The 25,145-nt window shown below is 38.8% G+C and overlaps 1 protein-coding gene across 2 annotated transcripts in view; it reads left to right on the top strand.

Annotated features, from left to right (window-relative positions):
• The window catches only part of XIRP2 (xin actin binding repeat containing 2), a 124,393-nt gene that overhangs the window by 77,501 nt on the left and 21,747 nt on the right, over positions 1 to 25,145 (top strand). For both annotated transcript variants that reach the window (XM_063318231.1, XM_063318232.1), the window contains exon 4: positions 25,012 to 25,119. In XM_063318231.1, coding sequence (XP_063174301.1) covers positions 25,012 to 25,119 — 108 coding nt within the window. The remainder of the gene's footprint in view (positions 1 to 25,011; positions 25,120 to 25,145) is intronic.

Raw genomic sequence — 25,145 nt, 5'->3', positions numbered from 1 at the left:
TTACAGACATGAACCCTTGTCAGCTGTAATAACTCAGTGAAGCATTTTGGTAGCCCTGAAGATTTGATGCACAGTGTCACTGGTGAGAATTGAACGTGCTCATCAGAGAAACCAGGACTGAGTTATAGAGGTCATCCCAAATAAGTGTCAATAAAAATTTTATACTAGCCTTTTAGGGTCTGTTAAATATATATTTTATTGATACTGGGCTTCAAGTACTTTGTGCTCTGTTAGCAATTTCCTGATCTCCAAACTTATCAGAATCAGCTGCAACTTTCAATATTGTTGAAAAGTATTTCTCAGGTGACTTTTTGACTGAGCAGCCAGAGGATTGATGCAGCCTGGGGAAGTATTGGTGCCAGGGTGGGGTCCCTCCTGCCATTCACTGTCAAGACCAGCTCTTGTGCAGGTGAGCAGTGTAGCAGGACTATAGCACCACCAGAGTGTGATGTGCTGCGATGGGGGATAAATTAATTTAGTGCCCACCCTCCTTCTGGATAGCCCTGTTTCCGGAAAAGGAATTTTTTTCAATCATACTTTGGGACGGTGATTCAAACAATGGAACAGAACATTCTTAAACTGCAGACGTTCTCTCTTTCTCTCCCTTTTTTTGCTGACCAGAAAATTAATCTTGTTGACATTTTAAAAAGTAATGTGCCCTTAAACATAGGCTCAGAGCTAATAAGGATTTTAATAACAGCATTAGAGGATGGTTTGAAGACATTGTGTGACTCTCCCTTATTTGCTTCTCCTTAATGCATATATTAAAAGTGATATTTTTCATTGGTAGTCTAACATAGGCTAGCTGACCGTGCTGCTATGGGGTAGTCAAATATTCCCTCTCCCCCACTTTTTAAATGTAGTTCTCCCATATTCAGAATCACAGCACCAACAACTGCAGACAACAATTTGTTGTACTAGCAATGCTGACAAAATTTTGTAATTCATCAATTTGTGCTTTGAGTCTAATTGCCAATGAGACAAGCTCCTCTTCCAGTAACATATATGGACAAATTCATATAGTTTTTAGCACTTTATACAGAACTGGTTTGCATTATTTGTTTATTTATAAACGTACCTATTACCAGCCCCAATGGCTCAAGGCAGCTTACAAAAGTACATATATAAAATTATAAAATTAAACACTAAAAGCTTTAAAGCTCAACCACATTAAAACTCTAAGAGGCTTGGGTAAAAGAACATATTTTAACCCACACTATAATAAGAAAAGGGTCTACCTCTACTCCAATAGCAATTAATTCCTGACATGAAAAAGTCAAATGTGCTGCTGCTGTTATTCATGATGGGACAACAGAAGGTTCCCCACTGAGAACGTACGATTGTGAGGTGGGTTGTACAAGCATAGGTTTGTATAATTGGTGTCTGAGCCATGCAAGGTTTTTCACACAAAGTGAGCACTTTCAGAATGGGGCTCAGAAAGAACTGGTTTTTCATGGGGATGATACGGCACTTCCTAGAGGGCCATGAGTAACTGCAATTTCTGAACCATTTTCAGTGGCCACCTGATTAAAACCCACTGCAGTTGGCTTGCTCTGCATGCTCAAGGTTATGAGCACATGTATCACAAAAAGGTGCAGCTAATTAATCAGCTGAGGCTCTGATGTTAACCCACTGTTGTTATACTGTACAGTATGGTTGTCCAGCGCATCCCCATCCAAAACAAGCATATCAAGTGAATCCTGGAATCCATATTCTGAAATCAGCAACAACTCTGCCTTGTCCATATAGACCTTTAACTTATTCTCCTCATCCACATGTGGAGAAACTCATATCATCCAACCCGGAATTCACAGCAAATGAGAAGTACAGAGGAGTATCATCAGCTCTACCGATGCCAACTAGCTCAAAACATATGGATGATCCTTCTCAGAGGCTTGATATACTGTAGACCTTAAAGAACTTGGGGGCAAGACAACTCCTAAGGAGCTGAGCAAATGTCTTCCATTATCACATTCTGATCATACCTAAACAGATAAGAATGAAACTACTACAAAGCACCACTTTCCCAGCTCAAAGGGATACTGTGGTCAACAACATCAAAAGTCACTGATAAATCCAGTATTATGAACATTCCCCCGGTCTTTCTTCTGGTATAGATCATCCATTAGTGTGATCCAAGGTAGTGTCTGTGCCAAATGAAGGTATGACTTCAAACTGAAAAACATCTAGATAGTCAACTAACTCTAAGACTTCTTGGAGCTGCAGCCCCACTGTCTTCACCAGCAGCTTGGCTAAATGTGAAATATTGGATACTGGCCTAAAGTTGTTCCAGTTGGCTGGTTCCAAAGAAACTCTGCCTGCTCCAGCAAAGTGTTAATTAGCTAAACAGTCTTTAGAGGTCCTTGTAAGTCAAGCCATGGGATAGTCTAACAAGCAAAGAGTGGCATGAAGCAATCCAAGGACCCTATCCACTTTCTTGAGAGACAAGCAATCTGTTGTGATTGTTGCAAGAATTTTTTAGGGGCCTCCACTGCTATTGCTATTTCTTTTTTATGCCGTTTTTAATGTTAGGGATTGCAATTCTTTGGTTGACAGGTGGACGTATAAATGCATTAAATAAATAAACAAACTGCCTCAAACATTATTAGGTAGTGCATTGAACACCATGATACTATCCAAAATGGCATCAAATTCACTGCAAATCCACTCCATTTTATTTGCAAAGAACCATACAAATTGCTTATAGCGGAGCTCAGGTGGGACTAGAGCACTGGTCAATGTCCCGTTCAGACTATGAGGCGCCTAGGCAGGTTTATTATCAATACCACTCTTTATTAAATAACTGTTTACAATAAATAAGTCCTTATGGTCAAGAGTCAGGCTGGTTCTGATCAAGACCAACTGGGTAACAATATGAAAACCAGCAAGGTTGCAGGAGGAGACTGTGGTAAACCAGCAGAGCAGGGTTCACTGACGGGAGCTGGAAAACTGGAAGAAGCTAGGGCACATGGCACCACTGGAACTGGAGATGATCATCTGCGATCTGAAACACCACTCAAACTAGGCTGGCACCGGGAAACTGGGGGAGACCAAACTGGAATCAATGGGCAAGGCTTGGCTCTAGAGGCAGGACTGGACCAAACTAGGCAACTCAGGCTGGACTGAGTACACTGGGCTGGAGACTTGGAACAGGGCCGATAACTTGAAGCAAGGCTGGACTTCGTTGGAGATTCCAGGCTGGGTTGGAAACTTGGCACACAACTAGGCTGGACTGGAGGTTCTGGACTAGGCAAAGAGCTTGAAACGGCTGGACTGGACCACAGGTTCTAGACTAGATTGAAAACCCGATTAGCAACAAGATAGATCTGAAGTTCCTGAATGACATGAGGCAATCGGAACATGGCTAGGCTGGACTGGAGATCTAAGGCAAGGCTGGAGGTCAAAAGCATGACGAAGCTGTACTGGAGACTCTGGACAAGGCTGGGAGCTGGAAGCGCAGTAAGGCTGAACTGGAGATCCTGGGCAAGGCTGAGGACTTGAAGCACTACGAAGCTGGACTAGAGACTCTGGACATGGCTGGAAGTGCATCTGGAATGCGCACAATGATGACGAAGAGATCCAAAGCTGGACGCAAGGCTAAGGTTGCTGGGTTCAGCAGGGAGAAGATCCTCTGTGGCAGCGGTTGCAGGATCCAAGTCCTCTCCAATAGGAAACACTGGCGCTGATTTCCCCTCCGGCTACAGACGAGGTTTCCAATGCGGATAAGGACTCTTCTGCTGGAACTGTGAGCTTGAAGGATCAGTTGTCTCCAGCAGCTTGCTCTTCATGCATCTGCCTTTTATACTGATCTTTTGTGCGCCTATTCCCTTCTGCAGCCAATCGGGCTGCCTTCTCCTTCGTGCGCTTTTCTGCCAGTTGTTGGCATGCGCTGATTGGAGGATTCAAATCCTCCTCCAAAGACTGACCAATCAGCATCTGTGACTTTTCCTGCACTGCTGAGTCATTTCTGGGTTTTGCTTTCCTGGTGTCTGCCTGGTAAGTTTCTGTTTCCCCTTCTGACTCAGAAAGAGTTTCACTTTCTGAGTCAGAGGTTGGCCGAAACCTCACACTCAAGGTCTCCCAGTGCCAGGTCATCTCTCCAATAGTGCACTGGCCAATTATCCACTGATGCAGGTAGAAGACTTGTGGATTATTTTCTTTTCTGATTGCAATATTAGAAACTTTATGATGGCACCTACACTCTGTATAAGCTGATTCATCTTTAGTCTTATACCACAGTAACTTAAACCATCTGTTCTCATACCTTGTTTTCTGCAATTGCTCCATATTCTATGGTGTGCTACAGGCTTGACACAAGGCAGGGGACACCTAGGAACTATCCTATCAAGTGCTTCACTTTTCTGAAGGAGGCAGAGCTTTTTGGACCCAGACAATTATTCCACATCTTAACCAGGTCATTGGTGGGCCAGGTTCAACAAACATCTCCCAAAGCAACTGGAATCCAATCCAGTCAGCTCTGTTACTTTTGGGGGGTAGTGGATCAAACTAATCTGGTCCTGACCTTTGCAGAGGGAAATTTGCTGTAATACCTTAACCTTCACCAAGACGTTATCCACACCTGGCTGTCAGCCTTTGAGGTAAGCCAGGTCAGGAAACAGACACCACAAGAACCACTGAATGTGTACTTTATTGTTGCAGGGTATACTAACAGAAGCTGAAAGCTTTCCAGAGTTTCCCTCTGCCTCTTCGTATATCATATAGAATTAAGGTGGGGTTATTTTGAGTCCCTTTCTCAAGTTTCCATCTTTCCCAGAGCTGAGATGGCATTTATTTCCTCTTTTATCTGCTATCAGTTCTTCTGTTCATTCCAGACTAGTCTGCAACTCTGATGATCTCCCATCTAAGTACTAACTATTATCAGTTAACCATCCATAATTCTTGATTTTGATCTACCAGAGTTAAAACATGTTCATAAATGTTTACACCGCTACTTCATAAATGTAACTTCAAATCTATTATGTGTTGGGTTTCATTTCCCATTCCTCAAGAGTCCGTATGGTTGTCATGATTATGAAACCTAATCTCCTGGCCCTGATGGAATTGTGATTATAACAGATAGGATCAAACTCAAGGAGTCCACTGATGAAAAGGCATTATTGCTACTTCTGTTTTTCAGCTGCCATGTCATCTCGCGGCTCCATGTCACTCCAGTTAGTTTGTAAACAAAGCACACCTAATAGCAGCCTGTCAGAGAAAAAGGCATGTCAGCTCATGACTTGGTGTTGCACAGGGGCATAGAAAGAATGACATGTTATATCTGCCATTTTCCCTAAATATGCTTTGATAAAATATTTGTTGCTAACCATTGGTCGTATTTTAATCATCAGAATACAGTTTTCTTCCAGCTTTAATAAGGGTTTGTGAATGAGTTCCCCCATGTTCAGACTGAAATAGGGTTTGTTCATGCACCACTAGTTTGAACCAGTTTGCAGCACATAATTTTCCAGCCCTGTGTGGAAAGTTAGATAAGATGCACTTTCTTCTTAGGGGGGGAAAGAAAGCCTGTTCTCAAGAAAGGTACACAGCATTTGAAGGCAAACTGTGTGTGCTGCGATGATGTTTCTGTGGGGGAGGTGTTGCATGCTATCAAAACTTGTACTGAGTATTTTAATAATTTTTCACTTGCCAAAAAATGAGTTGCCATACCATTTAACAAATGACTTATTAGAAAATGTAAAGAATAAGACAGTTTATGAATGTTTATACAGAAGTAAGTCCTACTGAGTTCACTGAGGATTATTCCCAAATAAATGGGTGTAAAATTACACCTAATTGGTGGCAATAAAACATCTGAAGCAGTTGTTGCAGGGTTAAGATCAATGAAAGGATACATAGATCTCCTACGTGGACAAAGACAGCAGATGGGAATAATTCTAAATCTAAGCAAGGCTGAATATGAAATCTGGTGTACTTACTGGAAGTAAGTCTTACTGAATCAACTCCCCAGTAAACAAGTACGGGACAACTACAGAGAGTTAATTAAGGACTAGGACTGAAGGACCCAGATTCAAATTCACCCCCAGCCATGGAAACTCACTGCATTATTGGGCCAGCTTCTCTCAGCCCAGCCTACCTCAGAGGATTGTTGTGGAAAAGAAAAATGGGAAGTGAGAGTGCTATCTATGCTAGCTTGAACTAGAAAGGTGAGTTGTAAGTCTAAGATATAAAATACATACCTACATACATACGCACATATAGTTTCACGCTGCATGTTTTACTTACAGGTTCTTCTACTTTTTTTGTTCTCTTAAGGCTGCAAAGATAAGTCTTGTTTTCTATATGAATGCTTCCTTTTGTGTCCAGAGTTTCGTTTCAGCCCAAATGACTAAGATACAGCTGTGGCTTTTAGCCAATAGAATTTGAACTTTATTTATTCATTTGTGTAAAACCAGCACAGAGATGATAGAAAAGATTTCTAAAACTTTGTTTGTTTTGGCTTTTTGGCAACCTGTTGTAGGCAAGCTGATTTCTACTTCATTATGTATTTGAAAATCCAATTAAATGGCATAATTCATGGGAACAGCCCTTTATCCAATGGATAAAGGGCTCTTTAGTTAAAAGATTTTATTTGTTTGTTTGTTTGTTTTTATATTTCAAATTTCGTCACTGCCCATCTCACTCAAAGAGCGACTCTGGGCGGTTTACAATAAAACTAAAATAAGAAATTAGTTGTATACTGACCTTTTAATGGGTGACAACCACCTATCATACAGCAAATACTGTCCTGCACAGATCATGTGGCTGTTTCAACTTCCCATAAAGCACTTGCCAGATCCTACTCCCCCTCCTCAAACCAGTGTTCATAGTTTCAAATCCTGACAAAATCACATCTCATTTCCTTTTCAAAACACACCCAGCCACTGGGACTTCCGGGGAAGAAATGGTGAACTGAAGACAGCTCTGTGAAAAGCAGAGCCAAAGACCGTGGCAGAATGAAGAGCCAGCGAGTGGACCAGCTCTTTGGGATTCTTCTCCGGACAAGGAGAGGACTTGAGATCACCCACAAGTGCTCCAGACAGCTGCTCCTTGCAAGGAGACCCCCAGACAGCAGTCTCTGGTGGGTTTAGAGCTCTGGGAGGGAATAGCCATCTTGCTCAAACTGCGGTTGGTGCCTTTGAAAGGAAACTGGGTTCACATGCTTCCTTTTCTAATCGCTTTTGGAAATTGCTTATTAGCAGATTTTCAGCTATTAGGAACCCTTGGATTGATAAGTTTTACAGCACTGGCTGAGTTTCCTTCAATCCTTAGCAAAAGAAGTTTTAACTACAAGTTTAAGGACTTAATTTTTTTTTCTGGAATAAACAGCAAAAGGGTGATTAAAACTTTGATTTTAGAAAGTTACAAACAGACTAAGGGTCCGGATAAATTTGAAATAAGAATTTGGAATTAATTATAGAGAATCCTTCCATTGGGAAAATGCTTTTGTTTTGAATTCTTTAAAAAAAATAAGACTTTAAAAATTGGACAGTAAGGAACTAAAGATTACATTAAAGGAGAAGAACGCTCAAACTTGACTTACAAATACAGAATGAAGCAAAATATTTTAACATTGGACATATTGAAGAATATTTTGAATAATGGACCCAGAAGTTAATTTTTAGAGTTTCTGCCTCTAAAGATAGACTGTGTTTAAAAGATATTATGGAAGAGGAACAAGTTTTACCTGATATGATTGAGATTGATTTGAAAGTGGATTTTAAAATGACAGGGTACAAGAAAGACATGGAAAAAATGTTGCACTGAACATACAAAAGAAGTCAGCTGATATCATAATAATTAAAAGGGATTACAAATAATTAACCAAGAGAGTGACCTGGATAGTTTTCCTATATTGGATTTACAAAAGAGGCTTGTTAAAGCTTTGAAGAATTTTGTGAGATGAGACAAAGAAAAAATGAAAAAAAATCAAGTTCTAGGACATTATTTGAAGAGACTAAAGTTCAAGATTGTTAGAAGGAATATATAGTTGGTTTATTTGATCGAGGTTGGCATGATATGTTGTTATCTCGGTAACCCTTAACGGACTTTTGCTGATATCAGGACTGAAATGATGAGGCTTTAAGGATTTGTTTATAGACAAAAGATGGGATATGGGAAGAAGAGATCATCTGTTGTACTTTAAGAGAAGGCGATAAGTTACTAAAATTGTTTATACTTGTGAAGGGGGAAGTCATTTCTTTATATACTTCTTTTTTTCTTTATTATATTATTTTTCTTTTCTATTTTTTTCTTTTTTCTCTTTTTTATTTTCTGCACCTTCTATTTTTTCTTTTTAATTTTTTTAGTTTGTATTAGTTTTTATTGTTGTAAATTATAATCTTTAATAAAATTACTATCTATCTATCTATCTATCTATCTATCTATCTATCTATCTATCTATCTATCTATCTACATTTAAATACACACACACAGACACACACACCCAGCCACTCAAAAGAATGTACCTTGAGAATCAAGTTTCAGTCTACATGTTTGTGTGTATTTAGTTGAAAGTATATGAACATTATTTTGTTCACTGGCTTTACTTTTAGTGCTGGCAAGAGTGGTTTGTTCTAATGGGAAAGTGGCAGTCTATTTCAGGCAAATTATTGGACTGCTTAGCTCTAGTCTGCCTTATTATTAGAGGACCAGAAACTACTCTGGCGAATTGAAACAGTGGATGCTGAGTGGATGGACTCTGGCCTAACTCTTAATAAGTTTCATGCTGACACCAAGCTTAGGAAAACCACCACCATCTAATTTCTTCATTTCAAGTAAGGCAGAAAGAAAGAACTTCATATCCAGCAAGATTAAAACGGATGACGTACATGTAGTTACTCCAGATGGTTTTCCAAATAAACATTCAAAACATTATTTGCAGTATACCTGAAATAGTTTAGCAAGTAACGGATAAACCGAGACTGAGGAGAGGTTCAAATCCCTGCTCAGGCATAAATGGTTAGCATGAAGTGGGTGGACTATCCATTCCCGTCTGTACCTGACTTATCTCAGGTCCGTTGTAAATATAAAATGGATAGAGAATAATCATGCATGCTTACTGTAGCAATTTGTAGATAAATTAATAATATCCAAAATACTTTTTTATATTGCAGAATGTCATTGGGATAATTGAGCTTCTTAACAACTCAGGGCAAATTTAGGTAGAAAAAGTATCTAAATGTAGGAAGATAAAAAATCTAAAATAATCGAAATAATATTTACTTGTGATGGTAAGGAGCCAAAGTAAAATATCTGAAAATTACAAAATTAAGACACTATATTTAGTGAAATTATTTTTCCCCACATATGCCATTTATGCAGCTGTTTATATGTTTTTTCATAAAAAATAAACACAGGTTTTGCATTACCAACATGTATGTAACTTGTACCCATGGAAGTTCACAATAACTTGAATTAGGATTGGCAGTAGCACTGTGCTTCAAAGTTGCATGAATTTGAAATTAAATAGAATCACTCTTTAGAGTCTGTAGTTTTTATTACTATCAGCCCTACCTCAACCAACCAGACCAGGCCCGGATAATGCAGAAATTATTTTTTTCAACCGGTGTTTGCTGATACCACCTTTATTTCCTCCCCTTAACTAGGTTTATAGAACAAGGCCAAAAGAAGAAAATGTCTTCTTCTTTCTATTACTTGAGATATACACAGGTACCTTAAGCCAGTATCTGATAATCAATTTGGAAAGCCACAGACCTTCTGAAGCGTGTTACCAGATTACAACCCCCAAGATACTAACAAGCACCAATGACTGTTTAGTTAAAATCCAGAAGCCCAAATGCCATATAATGGCCATTTGGATTTCTGCAACCCAAATACAGTAGCCCAATTTAAAACCATATTTAGTTTACAAGGAGCACATAATAGGACATAAAGCACAGTGGGTGTTAGGCTTAAAAAGGAAAAGGATAAGGATTCAGAGAGGAAGAATAAACAAAGATACAGTGGATAGGCCATCCAACACGGAGACTGAGCCTAAGAGAAAAAATAGCTTTGCAAGGAATAAAGCAAGTCTTTGAGCATATCCTGAATTAAATCAAAACTCTAATGCACTTAGTCTGATTAACCATTACAACTGAATCTAGGTCTGTTGGATTCTTCCCTGGATCCTGGAAGACTTCAGTCCACAACCTAGAGTGGGCCTACATTCTTTTGTTCACAGCCAACTTTGATTCTATGAACAGTCAAAAAATGGAAACCTCCAGGAAACTCTTCCCTTGCAATTTCACTGCAAGAGAAGATACTCACCGTACTAGAGAAAGAGGGGACTGGTACAACTGTGGGGCTGCTGCTAATCCACCAAGAGTCTACAGCATTTGCATTGCTGGAGCTACCCATTAGAGAAACAGATCTTCAGACTTGAATCAGATGTTCTCAAATTGCTTTGGAGAAACTTGAAAATGAGAGATTCAATGGACTTCCTGCCTTTGCAGAGCCTCAGACAGTCATGGTATAAACACTATCTCCTGCACATGCACCTTCAATTAAAAAAAAAAAGCAAGGTAGACACACACACACAAACACATGAACAAATAAACCTAGAGTAGAGGGCTGGTAATTCGTATGGAGATCAACTGTACTACTTCCCTTTTCCTTGACTTTGTGGTATTTTCATCTGCTGATACTTCTGTTCTGTTAAATGTAGAATCATAAATAATACACATGGATGACAAAAAATAGGTGTTCACTGTCTTATTTAACATGAGTTGGAAGTAAGGTACGGTACTCTTCCTTGCTAGAATCTCAATGGGTTCATATCCCTTGTGCATTTGATTCACTGAGTGTAGACCTGAGGCTAAAAATAAGTGTGCATTGAAATACATGTGGTAGCTGCTATTTCTTGGCATAGATGTGACACAAACACGGAAAGTAGCTTCTGGCAAAATTCTCAACTAACTGAGTTACGCATTACCCTCATCACACACCCACACTTCTAAAACTGCATGAACTAAAGCTATCGGACAGCTCTCAGGCAATCCATAATCTGCTGTGCTGTCAGAAGAAATTATTCTATTTCTTTTAATCGATGTAATACTTCTCTATTTTTGAAAGCTTACTTGACTTTGGAATCTGGAGCCCATATTCAGTGCAGTATTTCCTGTAATATTCAACATACAACAGAAGCTTGAGAAAATTATATGCTAGATTTAAAATATGTGCTCACCGATACCAGGTACAATACAGATGGCTATGTACAATATAATTTTAGGGAAAAAATGTGATAAATTGCTGTCATAATTGATAATCTCTTGCTCAGTGATGCTTGGCATGCAGGTTTCATGTTTGACCCTGGATTTACTTTCATACAGCAACTTTCAGAGCAATAGTTGTTTTGCCCCTTTCTATTAAATTACTGATATGATATTCTGTGTACTACAGTAGTGGGGTTGAAAAGGTCTTTGATTCAGCTGTAGAGACAGCTAGCTAATTTTTGACTCTAGACTCAGTTGTCTTTGCACTTTCCAAGAGAGGTGAAAGGGAGGATCAGATGGCCCATCTGACTTACATCAGTAAGGAAGATGGTAACATTTTTGTGCTGTCCTCCATTGCTATTTTATTATCAGCATCCCTGACTGATTAGAGCAAGCCTTGCCCTACAGACCCCCAAAAGCTGTATTCTAAACCCTAATTTTTAAAAAAAAGAACCTGTAGGAGAAATTTCTCCTGAGAATTCTTTAGTAATGGGGATCAGACTGTTCTGCTGAAGGAGAATTATTACATATGGTACTGGAGAGAGGAAAGACTAACCTAAAGAGAGGGTAGGGATGCAATCCCATTATATAGACTTGTGAGGGTTTTTTTTAAAAATCTACTTTGGCTTTTAAGTCAGTCTTGACTCTTGGTGACTACATGGACAAGTCCATTTAATTTTCTTGGCAGCATTTTCAGAAATAGTTTGCCACTGCCTTCTTCTTCCTAAGGCTGAGAGAGAGGGACTGGCCCAAAGTCATCCAGCTGGCTTTGTGCCTAAGGCAGAACCAGAACTCATGGCCTTCTGGTTTCTAGCCCTGCTCTTATAACTACTATACTAAACTAGCTCTTTTATAGCCATGTGCTAATTAAAATATGAGAGTCAGTTTGGTGCAGTGGTCAAGGCATCAGGCTAGAAACCAGGAGACCGGGAGTTCTAGTACCACCTTAGTCACAAAGCCAGCTGGGTGACCTTGGACCAGTCCCTCCCTCTCAGCCCTAGGAAGGAGGCAATGGCAAACCACTTCTGAAAAACTTTGCCAAGGAAACTGCAGGGACTTGTCCAGGCAGTCTCTGAGAATCAGACATGATTGAACAGAGATATAGATATAGATACACACATACACACACACACACACACACGTCAGTGCAGCAGAATAATTGATTAGATATAGCAACATTTTTCGATTGGGTATGCATGTTGACACGGTAAGCATAGTGAAGTAATGAAGGTGGAGCTACAAGGAGAACAGCTTGTTGAGTTAGAAAGGCTGTGTTCTTTGAATAAGAGTTGCTGTTGATATTGCAAAGAGTTACTACTTTTCTAGGTGTTATCTCCCTGTGTCCTTGCTTCCCAGTGCTGTTCCTGTCTCCTAGTGCTCTAATCAACCTTCTTGATGTCTACATGTTTATAGCTGAGCTGACATTTTATTTTCCCTTTGGAAAACAAATTTGGGGAGGAGGTAATTTACTCTCCTTACCTAACACCATTTTCTTTTTACTACTATTCTCTGAGCATGTGCACTTTTTCAATCCTGGATGTGAAACATTCAGAAAGAAGATACAGCTATATACCATGGAAAGGAAGTTACTGTTCAGAGTAGAAATGAGACAGGAAAGAATATTAGCTTAGACGCCAATATAGAAACGTTTGCTCTTTTCTTACCACCAGAGATATGATATATTACACAAAGATGAAACTCACATCTACAATTATATACCGTGTGAACAGTGTCTTCCATTACTATTAAGAAGAACAGCACTGAAACCATTTTATTGTAAGCTTGAGGATTTGGTGGTCTGGATACTCTTTTGGAAGTCTGCTAACTCTGTTAGGGCAATAGAAACAAGTTGGAGTCATATGTATCTCTTTGTTGCCATCTAGTGGTCATTTAGATATTTGCAGACCAGTTCTGGTAGTCCTAAACATTGTGATTCTTAACTCTAGCCATAGAAACTTTAAATTATCAGGCAATGCCTCAAGACTTTGAAAAGGTCTGTCGATAACCTATAATATTCAGGTGAGGGAACTTGGAGACTGTTGGAAATGGAAATTAAACTAGAGTTTCCTCTCCAGGAGTTCTTATCTTTGAAATAAAATGTGTTGTGTAAAGACTGTTAGCTCCACTTGTACTTACACATATATACTAGGACTGCTGTGTGAACCATGTATTTCTGTGTGTCCATGTGTGTACAGATGTGCTATGTAACAATGATAGACATTTTATTTCATTATATTAGTTGTTTATTTTTGCTATTCCAATTGAGCATACATAGTGAGTATCTTTGCATTCTTGGGTGGGGAAGGGGTCATGGGAAGAAACAGTGCCTACCACTTTTTTGGAACTGATTATCTTCAAATATATCTATTTTCCCCAAGATGGATTTCATAGTAAGAATACTATAAATATCCAAGTGTGACAGGTCCTTAATCTTTTGCATGAGGTGGTCTATACTACAGAGTCAGTGTTCTGTAGTGCTACTGTAGTGCATGAGAAATCTCAGCAGCTGAGCAAATGAGTCGCTACCCGTTTCTTTAGCCTAATCAATTTGACAGGGTTTGTGTAAGCATAAAAATCAGACAGTTCGACACATATCTTTCCATGCATTCTGGATTTAACTAGGCAAATGAAAATATACAATACCTTTAAATCTTATGTTTTGTTCAATATTGTGAACTGATTAAAAGAAGATGGTAGGATGTAAAACAAATAAAAAAGATTGGTTTTGCTATATATCATACATGGCAAATATATAGCATTACTAAAAAGAAAATAGGCAAGTGCAGGGGAGGGCCTAAAAGGGTAAGCTATGTGGAACAAACATTTTTGAACAAACAAGATTTATAGTGCAGTCCTATGCAGATTTATTCCTAGTAAATTCAATAGGGCTTATGCCCTGCTAAGTAATCAAACATATTTTGTTGGGCAAAGAGTTCCATAGGTAAAGGGGAGGAAAGCAGGCAGGCAGATAGTTAACATATAACCAAAGAACTAGAAAAATGCAAAGACATTGGAAGAGAATATGAAAAAATCAGAAATGACAGACAAGCAAGGACTGGAAAGTGAAGGTCAGAAGCACAGCAGTAAATGAAATGAATGTGAAAACTGTAAGCAGCGAAGGGAAATAAAAGACAGAGATGCAGGATCATACCCAGTGAAAAGCTATAAGGCAAGTGGCAGACGTAAAACAGAAATGAAAGGGTTTGTGCAGGAATGGGAAAGAGCATCGCCATATTCCAACTATGATAAAAAGGAGCAAATGAATTTGAAAAATAGACTGTCTTTAAAAAAAAAAGAATAAATTTTAGCAATCTTTGAAAACTGAAAATAGAGTTTAAGTGATAATAAAATATGTGAAGAAACATAAATAACACAAAACTTCAATCATAAAGAGAAAGGAAAGGAAAGGAAAGGAAAGGAAAGGAAAGGAAAGGAAAGGAAAGGAGGGAGAGTCTGTGGAAAAAATATGCTGGTTTTTATCTTTACCTTTATCTGAAGACGTGTCATGAGAAATTAGAAACAAGGCAAGAGGAAAGTTCAACAAAAGAAAAAAAGCATATATTGGAAAAAGAAAATAATAATTAAATATCATTAGTAATGAGACACCCCAAGTACTGACATAAAAATAATAAACAAAAGATCTAAATTGGAATTTGTAGGAACATAATAATTACAGAAACTATGAAGAAAATAAAAATGAAGCAGAAGCTCAAAAACTGGAATCATTCGAAGAAGGAGGAGCAGAATGCTAACCATATTGAAAGGAGTGGATTAAGTCAAGAAGAGATTAACAGAGTTCTAGTGCTCAAATGAATTATATACCGTAAAGAAAATAATTTGTCTTCAGTAGTAAGCATGGAAACCAGATTGCTAAGGGTCAAAATGAGTATTAGATCAAGGAAAATCTAAATGTTGCACAAAAACGAATTATTCTAGGAACTAACAAATTAGAGGAGCAAATCAATACACTGGCTGACACTAACAAAAAGAAATTAAGTGTCATTGGACTGTTTTGTTTTTAAAATATGGTATCAAATAAAAGGTATAGTCCTATGAAAACTAATCAAAAGCAAACAAGAAATTAAAAACATAAAGAAGCAAAAATAAGCGTATTAAAATAATCTCTTCAGGAAAGATATGGGGGGCAGGACCAAAAATGAATAAATAGATATAATAGTTAATGTATTGTGGCTAAAATCCACCTCAAATAAAAGTATGGGAATATGAAAAACAGGTAGGAAAAAACACACGTGCTGCTTTAGTACAAGCTTGTTCCTCCTCCTCCTTTTTCTGTGGATAAGCATTGCTCCATCTTACTTCGTATTACCTACATTAGTATTTTTTAACTGCCCCATAAGCTCACATAATTTCTGTGAGCTATTCCCAAGAACTAAGATAAGGTTTCTTATGAGTTTTGGGCTCACTTAATCTGATCAGCTAAATAAGACCTCCACCAATGAAAGAAGAGAAGGTGTGGCAGAGCTCTCTACGGATGTTCCATTGAAACAACAGGGGAAAGACTTCTCAGTCCAAGAAGTTTGAATGGAAGTTTGTAAAGAATATGAGCTTTCAGCTGAGGAGGCATTGAAGCTGTTGGAGGTTTGAGTTCAGCAGGATCCCTTGTTAGAGGATATGCTCCTGAAGCAGGATGCTGAGAGAATGCTGAGTAATTAAACAGCAGACCTTCCCATTAAAAAGAATAAAATGCTGGTAATATAGTTCCCTTGGATGCAGAGTATGGACTTAGCTCTCAATGAACATTAACAGACATTTGTTGTATTTGAAGTAAAAGATGGATTTATTAAGAAATATGTGAGGACAGAAAAGCCTAATTTTTACCTAAGCTACAGTATATCTTAAAGAGAGGGAGATATTAGACAGAGAGAATGAGAGAAAGATAGAGGAATTTCACCTTTGTCTGTCAAACACAGAGACTCATTTAATGAACAATAGGCCAGGTGAGAAACAGACACAGGGAAGTGTGTGAAAACACTTTCTCTGGTCTATTTCTTGCCATTTGCCCTGGGTGTCACAATGTCTTATTAATGCTAAGAGATGATGCCATCTCCAACAAGTCTTACTACATTTCCCTTCAAACCATCTTTGGGAAGGTAGATTGTCCATACCCACTGTGACCAAGAACGCATATCAAAATAGGGTGAATGTAATACCGGTTCTTTCCTTAACAAATCTCACTACAGATATCTATGAAATATACTCTCATATGCAAGCCAATTGTTCCCGTTAAGATACATATCTGATATACTAAATGTAAGGGATTTTTTTTTAAAGGATGATTAGTGCATGTCTCATTTCATATTTATTTTATTTACTCCCTTTTAAAAAAAAGCAGTCATTTATACTTATGCATACACATGTAGGTATACATATACACCCAACATACATCAGTTGATGCTCCATGGTCCCAAAAGGTTTAAGATACACTCGTCTACACTGACTAAAAAGAAGGAAGGCAGTTGGGAATGGTGGCATATCAATTTGTAAAACAAATCAAAACAAAAAGTGTTTAAGGCCAGAATTTTTTGCAGAGATGTCAAGGATTAACTACATGCAAACAGATGCTTTTTATTGAATAACACCCTTCTCAAGGCCAAGAACATGCAAAGATAAGATTTGGAAAAAAAATGGAGTACCTGAAATAGGACCTGGAGCAGTATGAACAGTTGTTGATACAGCAGGAAGAGAACAAACATTTTAGCAGGAAAGAACTCACAGTTAGTAACTGAAAAGTGTCACCAGGAAGAAATGACTTTTGAAAAATGAATAGCGCTTGGAAAAATGAGGAGGTTTGGCAAAAGAGGGACTAGAAGAAAATGATGGTGACTCTTGAAAACTGAATACGCACTCAAGACTTGCCCCATAAGTTAAAATGTGGCCCAAGTATCTGGCCAGAAGTACAGGACGGAACAGTCAGTCAGGATGATGATGACAATAAATGGCAGAACTGTCGTAGAAGTGCCGCATTAGAGAATGCAACTAGCACCATGGAAAACAGTGAAACAAAAATAGGAGAAAATGAAGATCCTCACTTGGGAATTATCTGAATATTGCAGTGGAGGATATGATGACCTGCTTTCTCGGAAAGATAACTAAGCAGCTCTGAAATAAGAACCAAGAAAAATAACAAGCAAGCAAGAAGGAATCAGAAACCTGCCAGGCTCAATTACTGAATGCCATGCATAATAAAGTGGTCAGAAACCAAACAGATGGAATTCTTTGACGGATATTTAGGCTAATGTTAAGACCTAGATAACAGTAGAAAAGTGGACACCTTCGAGCTCTGATTCGAAATATTTTACTCAAATCAATCCTCTCTACACTTGTGCAATGTTCCTGAACACAGTAGAATGCTTTTGAATGATGAATAAATATTAGTATGAGCAGCCAGCATTGTGAAAGCAAACCAGTTTTCAGGATCTGTTAAGTCCATCTCCTTGCTCCATGGAAGCAAATATAATTAATCATTCCAATATATGTGCAACTTATATCGAAAGATAAATAGAAATCTAATAAATGAAAAACAAAGCATCAAAGCATTTCCCACAAAAGGCCACTATCCAATCAATGACATTCAGAACCTGTGTGTCCTGATTCATATTCATATAATGTTATACTTGTTTGTTTGTTTAAATCTATTTATAATGGCCACCCATCTTGCAAATACAACTCTGGGCAGCTGTCAACACATTAAAAGAACAAAAAATAATACTAGCAAAGAATAAAAAACCAACAATGGTCACTGAGAATGAACCCCAAAACAGAAACCTCTCAATGCACCATCTAACCTCCTGGCCCCCAAGCTCTGGAGCACATCCAGATCTTCAGTGCTTTTGTGAAAGGCCAGTAGAGTCAGAGCCAAACTGATATTGGGGGGGTTGGTGTTCCAGAGGGCAGTTGCTACAACAGAAGAGGTACATTTCTCTACCTGAAGGGACCTGGAGTATGGCCCTCCTGTCAGACCTAGTAGGGCAGGTAGAAGCAGCCAGGGAGATGCACTCCCACAAATAACCCAGCCCCATGCCATCGAGAGCTTTACTGTATAGCTGACAGCCAGCACCTGGAATTCCACTCAGAAGCACACTGGGTGAGAGCCAGCTGCAGTTCACAGAGCAGAGGTAAAACACGGGCATACTGAGGTGTGCCCATAATTGCCTGCACCTCTGTATTCTGGATCAGCTGCAGCTTCCAGATGGTCTTCAATGGCAGCCCCGTGCAGAGTGCATTGCGGAATAAAACTGAGGAGGACATACTCTTTAAAACAGTGGAATGGCATTGAAATCCTAATGGATGGTGGTCCCATGCATGTATGAATGCTGCATGTGCAGGTCCAGATGCTGAATCTTACATGCAGTGCTGAGAGTTGATGCAGAATTCCTATTATTGGACTAAAATTATGCTTACAATACAAAATACAGATTTGTGCCTGTTAGGTTTGGCAACAGTGTTCATCTCTTGGAAGAAGGTCGGGGACCAAATCTAAGACATCAACTCCAATCCTTATCTGTCAATACTTTTATACAGCTATGACAAAATGTGCTGTTCTTTGAAACTGAGACCAGCATTATTTCTAAGCATGCAGGGCTTTCCTATTGCATTGCTTGAATCTGGAAAGATGCTCTTGAGAGAGAAGGAAAAAAAATATTTATGAGAGAAGTGCAAAATTAATTTTGAAGAGCGAGAAGGCCAACTACATAAACCTAATTGACAGATACGAACTATTTTGGACAAGAGTATCCAGTTTTCTTCACAGGGAGAGACAAAGCAGAATTCTTATAGATTAGAAAACAACATCAACTGATATGAAGTTTGCCTCATCATAAAAAGCACAAGAGAGCCCAGGAAAATGGATTACTGCTAGTAAAACCAGGGAAATGCACCTGGGTCACCACTGAAGAACATGATCAACATTCTTTTCAGAGACTTCTGGCTGCATATCTTTCTGAAAGATGTGATTACAAATATTGGCCCACCAGCATGTAGTGCTCATCCATTATATTTAGTGGTTTGCTGGAAGGGGTTGTCAGCTTGTTTGCAGTACCATATAATGACAAACTAAGATGGACAGGTGGATAGATGGACACTGAGACTGAATCATAGATACAGCCTGCAGATTAAGCAATCTTGTTACTAATATGTTTCATAAATGAGGGGCTAGAGAAAGCTATTTTTAGTCCAATATTTTATGGTGGTTCAGTTTGTTCACACAAAATTAGCATCTTTGTAGTACAAGTCTCTACATACAAACGTACATGCAAGCTTTATTTAAAAAAATAAGCCCTATTGGGTTAAACTGTATCTGAGTCCTGCACTATATAGTAATTTCTATTTATGGCAATCATAGACCTATATAGGAAGTCATAGGATTGAAGTAAGACCTGTGTATCTGCTGCTTTATCATTTACAGAAGACAGCCCTTTTTTATCATCTTTTTGCCATTGGGTATGTTGGACTACAGTTCTTATCATCCTTGGTGGCCAATGACTGGATTATTAGGAGCTAAAGTCAAACATCCCAGGAAGGCAACAGGATTGGGAAAGTTATCCAATATACTGTACAGTGAAAAGAAATGGTCAGATTAAATCTGAAATCTGAGAGTCTCATGCTGTTTACTCACTGATGCAATTAGGACTATGACTCCAATGCATGCTTACTTGGGAGTGAGCCTTATGAGATGAATTTCTGAGTAAACATGCATAGCGCTGGCTTATTGTAAGGATGGAGAAACAAACTGTCAACACAGAAGAAGGTCATCAAGAGCACTGAGAGGTAGGGGTGGGACAAAGGAAAGGCAGGATGCTTAAAGAGGGAGGCGGGAGGAAGTAGAACCCAGTCACAGCTTTGAGGGAGTGAGATACAGATCTAATAAAGAACTTTGCATATCCATCGTGGCTTGTGCCGTGAGTTTCTGGTTTTAGATCTTAAAATCAAGATCCTCACACTTACGCATTTTCAAAACTCTTTTTCCTCATTAGTTATAAGGAAGATAGCACAAATTCACCATAGATTCACAGTACTCAATTCAATATAGTAGGTTACATTTAAATGCTGGCCAAAGACATAAAAATTGATGGATTAGCTAAGAACACATCAAATGAATGTGTCCAGTGGTGTTTTTCTCCCAGGTTATTAATATGCACCTTTATATCTATAATATTGTTTGCTATCAATGTATTATCTGCTTTACCTCATGATGTTATTTGCAGTTATAGTGTAACAATGGAGACCATTTTGCCTGCATTAAAATAAAATTATGCATAAAATTATGGCAGTTCTGCAAAACATATAGCCTATGACAGTAGCCACAGATAAAGCACACAGAAGTAGAAGCAGCTGTCGCTCACACAGTTTATATGCTGTGCCATCATTTTTGTTCTAGTTCACATGTTGTAGTAAGCTACAATGTGGTTTGTTTGTTTTGGCTTGCACCCTGTGCAAAGAAAATTGTGAACCAAATGCATCTAACCATTCAAAGCATAGAAATCATTGTTAGCTGCCATTCTATAGCAAACTGTATACATACTGAAACTATAATTAAGAAAAGACTTAATTGGATACAGTTTATAATTATCTCATAGCAAATGAGAAACAGCAATTCATGACACTATTTCTGATTTCCTAATTTCTACTCCTTTTCAACTATGATCTGCATCAGTGAATTCTAAATATAAAGCATCAGTCTTGAACAGTTCTTAATATCTATTCTTACCTGTGGGACATGCTTTGATTTTCTGTATTCGCTTTCTACTGTGTGCTGCTTTTGTGTGAAAATCCCTTTACAATAGCAGTTTCACAATTACATTTACGAAAAAGGGCTGTCTAAATAATTTCACTCACTCTTCCTCCTGCTGCTACCCATTTTGTTTGACTTTGATGTATTCTGTTTGTAGCCAGCCTGACTGCTTTCTCAATGTACATTATTGCCATAACGCTAGGATTATCATATGTAAAGTTTTTTAAAAAGTAGACACTCTGGAAGGAATTATTATATCCAGTGCATATGTGTGTGCATGTCTATGTATGTGTCTGTGTCTGTGTCTGTGTCAATGTCTAAACACACAGCCTCTGCCTTGCCACTATGATTCTGCCTGTCCAGTCCAGACATCAAGAGAAGGTCTGTGGAGGATTCAGAAGGTGCAAGACATTTAGACACAGCCTCAGGCCTTCTTCATAGTAGCCTACATTCTTGCCCCACCCCAGAAGTATTGACTGACTGATTGGTTATGTGTCATTAAGTCGGTGTGGAGTGTTAGCGATAACATAGATAGACTTTCTCCTATCTGTCCCTAACCTGGCCCATCACCACTGTAACTGAGACCACCTTGCTGCTGGTTGTCCTCTTCTTATCTTTCCTTCCATCTTTCCCGGCATTAGAGCTTTTTGCAGAGAGCAAAATCTTTGCATAATATGTCTGAAGTATGGTAGCTTGAGCCTGGTCCAACTTTCGCTTCCATTGAGTTTCACAGAGAATACCACTGCCTGCACTATTCTGGTCTTTGTAAGTATAGACACAGCATTTGAAGATCTTTTCCAAGGCCTTCCTGGCTGCTCTGCCAAATGCTAGTCTGCTGTGTATTGCCTGACTGCTTGTTCCTTTACTGTTAATGGTTGATCCTAAAAGGCAGACATTACCCACCACTTCAATATCTTCATTGTTAATCTTAAGGCCGGTTGTTGTACCTGTTGTCATTAGTTTGGTCTTCTTTATATTTAATTTTAGTTCTGTTTTTCCACTGTGTTCCTTGACTTTTATTACTAGAGCTTGCAGATCCTTTGCATTTCCTTTTGCAATTTCAGAGCTATCTGAGTAACCCAGAAGTATGGTTGATCCTAACTCTCCTCTTGGTTAGGGAGACCCAGAAAACTGCTTTATTCGAACAAGATTGGCCCATAAGGTTGTGGGCACTTTTTATGTTTAGTAATGGATATTATATTTTTCTTTGGTTTTTATATTTTGCTGGATAGTTACTGTTTTATGCTGTCTTACGATTAGGGCAGTATACAAAACATTGTAAAACAAATATTTAAGCTTCTCTTCCCTTCCACTACACATCCTGTCTTTTAAATGTTAAAGGAAAACATCCAGTTGACCGAGATACTAGCAACTAGGCTGAAGCAGCATTTGCCACTGTAGGAGCTGTCTTTCCCTAAGCCAGACTCAAAACATATGTTCAAATAATACATGAGAGCTAAGCATACACATATTATCTGGAATTCAGACTATTTTTTAATAGACCTACGCATCTTCTTCAGCCTAATCCTAATGCAGTAGATAGTTTTAAGAAGAAAATTGCAAATGAATTGACTTCTTGGTTGTTGAATGTTGTTATAATATTGGATCGTGACCAGCAAGTGTCCCTCTGCCAATAAAAAATCATCCATCTGTGAAGTGGGGAGGAAAATAGTATTTGGTGGTTTCTCTTTCCATCATAACATCCCCTTCTCAAAATCTGTTCCAAAGAGTGTGCCAGGTTTCTAGAGGAGGTTTGGAGGACTTCACTGGGTCTGCTGTGAAGAGGAGGAATGGCTAAAAAGTTAACCCTCTCCCACCATTTTGACAAGTTGTTTTTAGCCTGAATGTTTTTAGCCTGAATGTTTTCACATGCATAGTTCTATGTAAATGTGTTTTGTTGTGCCAAGCTGCTTTATAGCATTGCAGAATCCTTCTCTTGTGCACAGCAAGGGAGGCCTACCTAGATACACATGAATCCCACCAGCGCTTGAGTGGGAGAGAGGCTAACTTCATCATCCAAGAATCATAGAGCTGGAAAGGACAAGGAGATTATCAAATCCAACATTTTGCTGGATGCAGAAAGGCAAGAATGCCACCCAGTTTTACTGACAAGAGATAGCCATCCAGCTGCCACTAAATTTGTGCCAGTTAAGTGCCACTTTTCTGCATGCATTCTGTCACTCCATATATCTAAGCCATGAATTGGGCAGGCAAGTTTATTTTGACTGTCAGAGGGCAAACAAGGTGAGACACTGAAGATATGTGTCAGAAACATTTGTGGAGTTCTAGCGACAGCTGTTTGCAATTTTGGGGAAATAAAATAGCCTTTGTGCAGTGGTGGAACCCACATTTTCTTCTTTTCTTTAAATAGGGCCAAGAAAGGTTCTGATCTAAAAATCAATGAAAACTCTTGCTCCAGTTTTAGAACACGTTGGTCTAGAAGGATTTTCTTACATTTTATATTGGAGGGTTCCAGGGATCATTCTTTCCTGGCCCAGCACTCTACAGAACTACTGGTGGGATGAAGACAAAAAAGGAGAAGCAACAGCTAGTTGCCTAATGCCCATCTGAACCTAAGAATAGGCTAATATGCAATTTTTCCCAGCCTACTCTTGGAATATTTGCTGGAGAGAAGCTGCAATCACTACAGTGCAACTGCAAAGGCAACGAAAGGGCAGGTGAAACCAAGTGACAGGCAGCTGGGCAGGGCCACTGAATTGGCAGTTACACAAGGCAAGGTGCCCTGCTTTTGATGAGGGAGAAGAGAGCAACGCTACTTGCTCAGCAGGACTAGGCTAAATTCTGAACATGGAGGGCCTACAATTTTTCCTTCCTTCTTGGCAGTCAGACAGTCGCTCCGCTGTCTCCTCTTCCTCCTTGCACATACTGTACATTCCCCAGATCTTGCTTTCAACCAAACTAATGATGCCACCTGCGATACAGACTGTTCAAGATAGGATTGAACTCTTTTCAAAGGAGCAGATAAGTGGATTCAGGGAGTATCTGGAGCCAGGAGTGAAAGGAATTTTTGTTTTAGTTGGTAATGAATTAAAAACCCTGAAGAATTCAGGGAGCCATAATGCTCGATTTGTATTGATGGCAAAGCTTTACATACTGCTGTCATTCATGTTATGAATCAAGCAGCTACAAACTTGTGTTGCATCACTGGAAATGGGCCTGGCAGCACCTCTTCTGGCAACACAACTCAAAGAACTTCCAGACTAAAACTGTGCAGATGATCCACACACTTTGTTCACACACTGGCTGTGTTTTCTGGATACACAAGCTCATAATTAGCTTAACCATTGTGTGCTGGTTGTCTCATTTTGGATGGTATACTGAATCACAAACTAACTCAGTCAGGCACAAATTGCCGCTTTATCCTAGTATGTTATGCAAACCTAGTGATTTCACCACTCCATAAGCAACAGTTTACGAACCACAAAATGACCTACAGCAAATGTGTGAACCCAGCCACTGCAGACATGTACAGGACTTTCAACTCATCCTCAACTTTGGAAAGTTTACATTTTCCTATGTATTCTGTTCACATCCTGGCCAGGAGGTAGGAGTCTGGCAATTAAATCAATAAAGCTTGCATTAACACCCAGGTCACTGGGTGCAATGTCCTTTGGTATATACTGTATCATATACTACACTAATAGTAAAAGAAAAATTTCAGGTGCTCTGCAATAATGAAACCACAATCTAAATCACCCCTCCCAGCCCTCTTCCCCTATGCATGCCTTATTTTAAATTGTTTTAAGTTTATATTTTATATTGGAATTTTATTGTATAGTTACTGTTTTATGCTGTAAACTGCCCAGAGTCCCTCCATTCCGAGGAGATGGGCAGTGACAAATTTGATAAATAAATAAATAAATAAAATTTTACCCTTTCAATTATATTGTTAATTATTATCTATTTGTGTGTATATATGTGTACACCCCTGAAGAATCATTTTCAAGAAAAACAAAATAAGACGATTTAGGCCTTTTTTAAAGCTTACAATCAAGTTGCAAATGTGAAATTATTTTTATTTGTCTGCAGAAGGTGACAAGTCAGAGTCAAGCCACGATGTCAAGCAGTAGTACAGAAACCAGACTAAATGAAGTGACCTCAAAAGGAATGCAGCAGGAAGCATTTCAGTCAGAAAAGGTAACTGTAGCATTTAATAAATGTTA

Source organism: Candoia aspera, chromosome 1 (assembly GCF_035149785.1).
Source record: "Candoia aspera isolate rCanAsp1 chromosome 1, rCanAsp1.hap2, whole genome shotgun sequence".
In the NCBI taxonomy this organism is placed as follows: Eukaryota; Metazoa; Chordata; class Lepidosauria; order Squamata; family Boidae; genus Candoia; species Candoia aspera.
The sequence above is the reverse complement of the archived record's forward strand: the minus strand, read 5'-3'. Positions and strand labels throughout refer to the sequence as shown.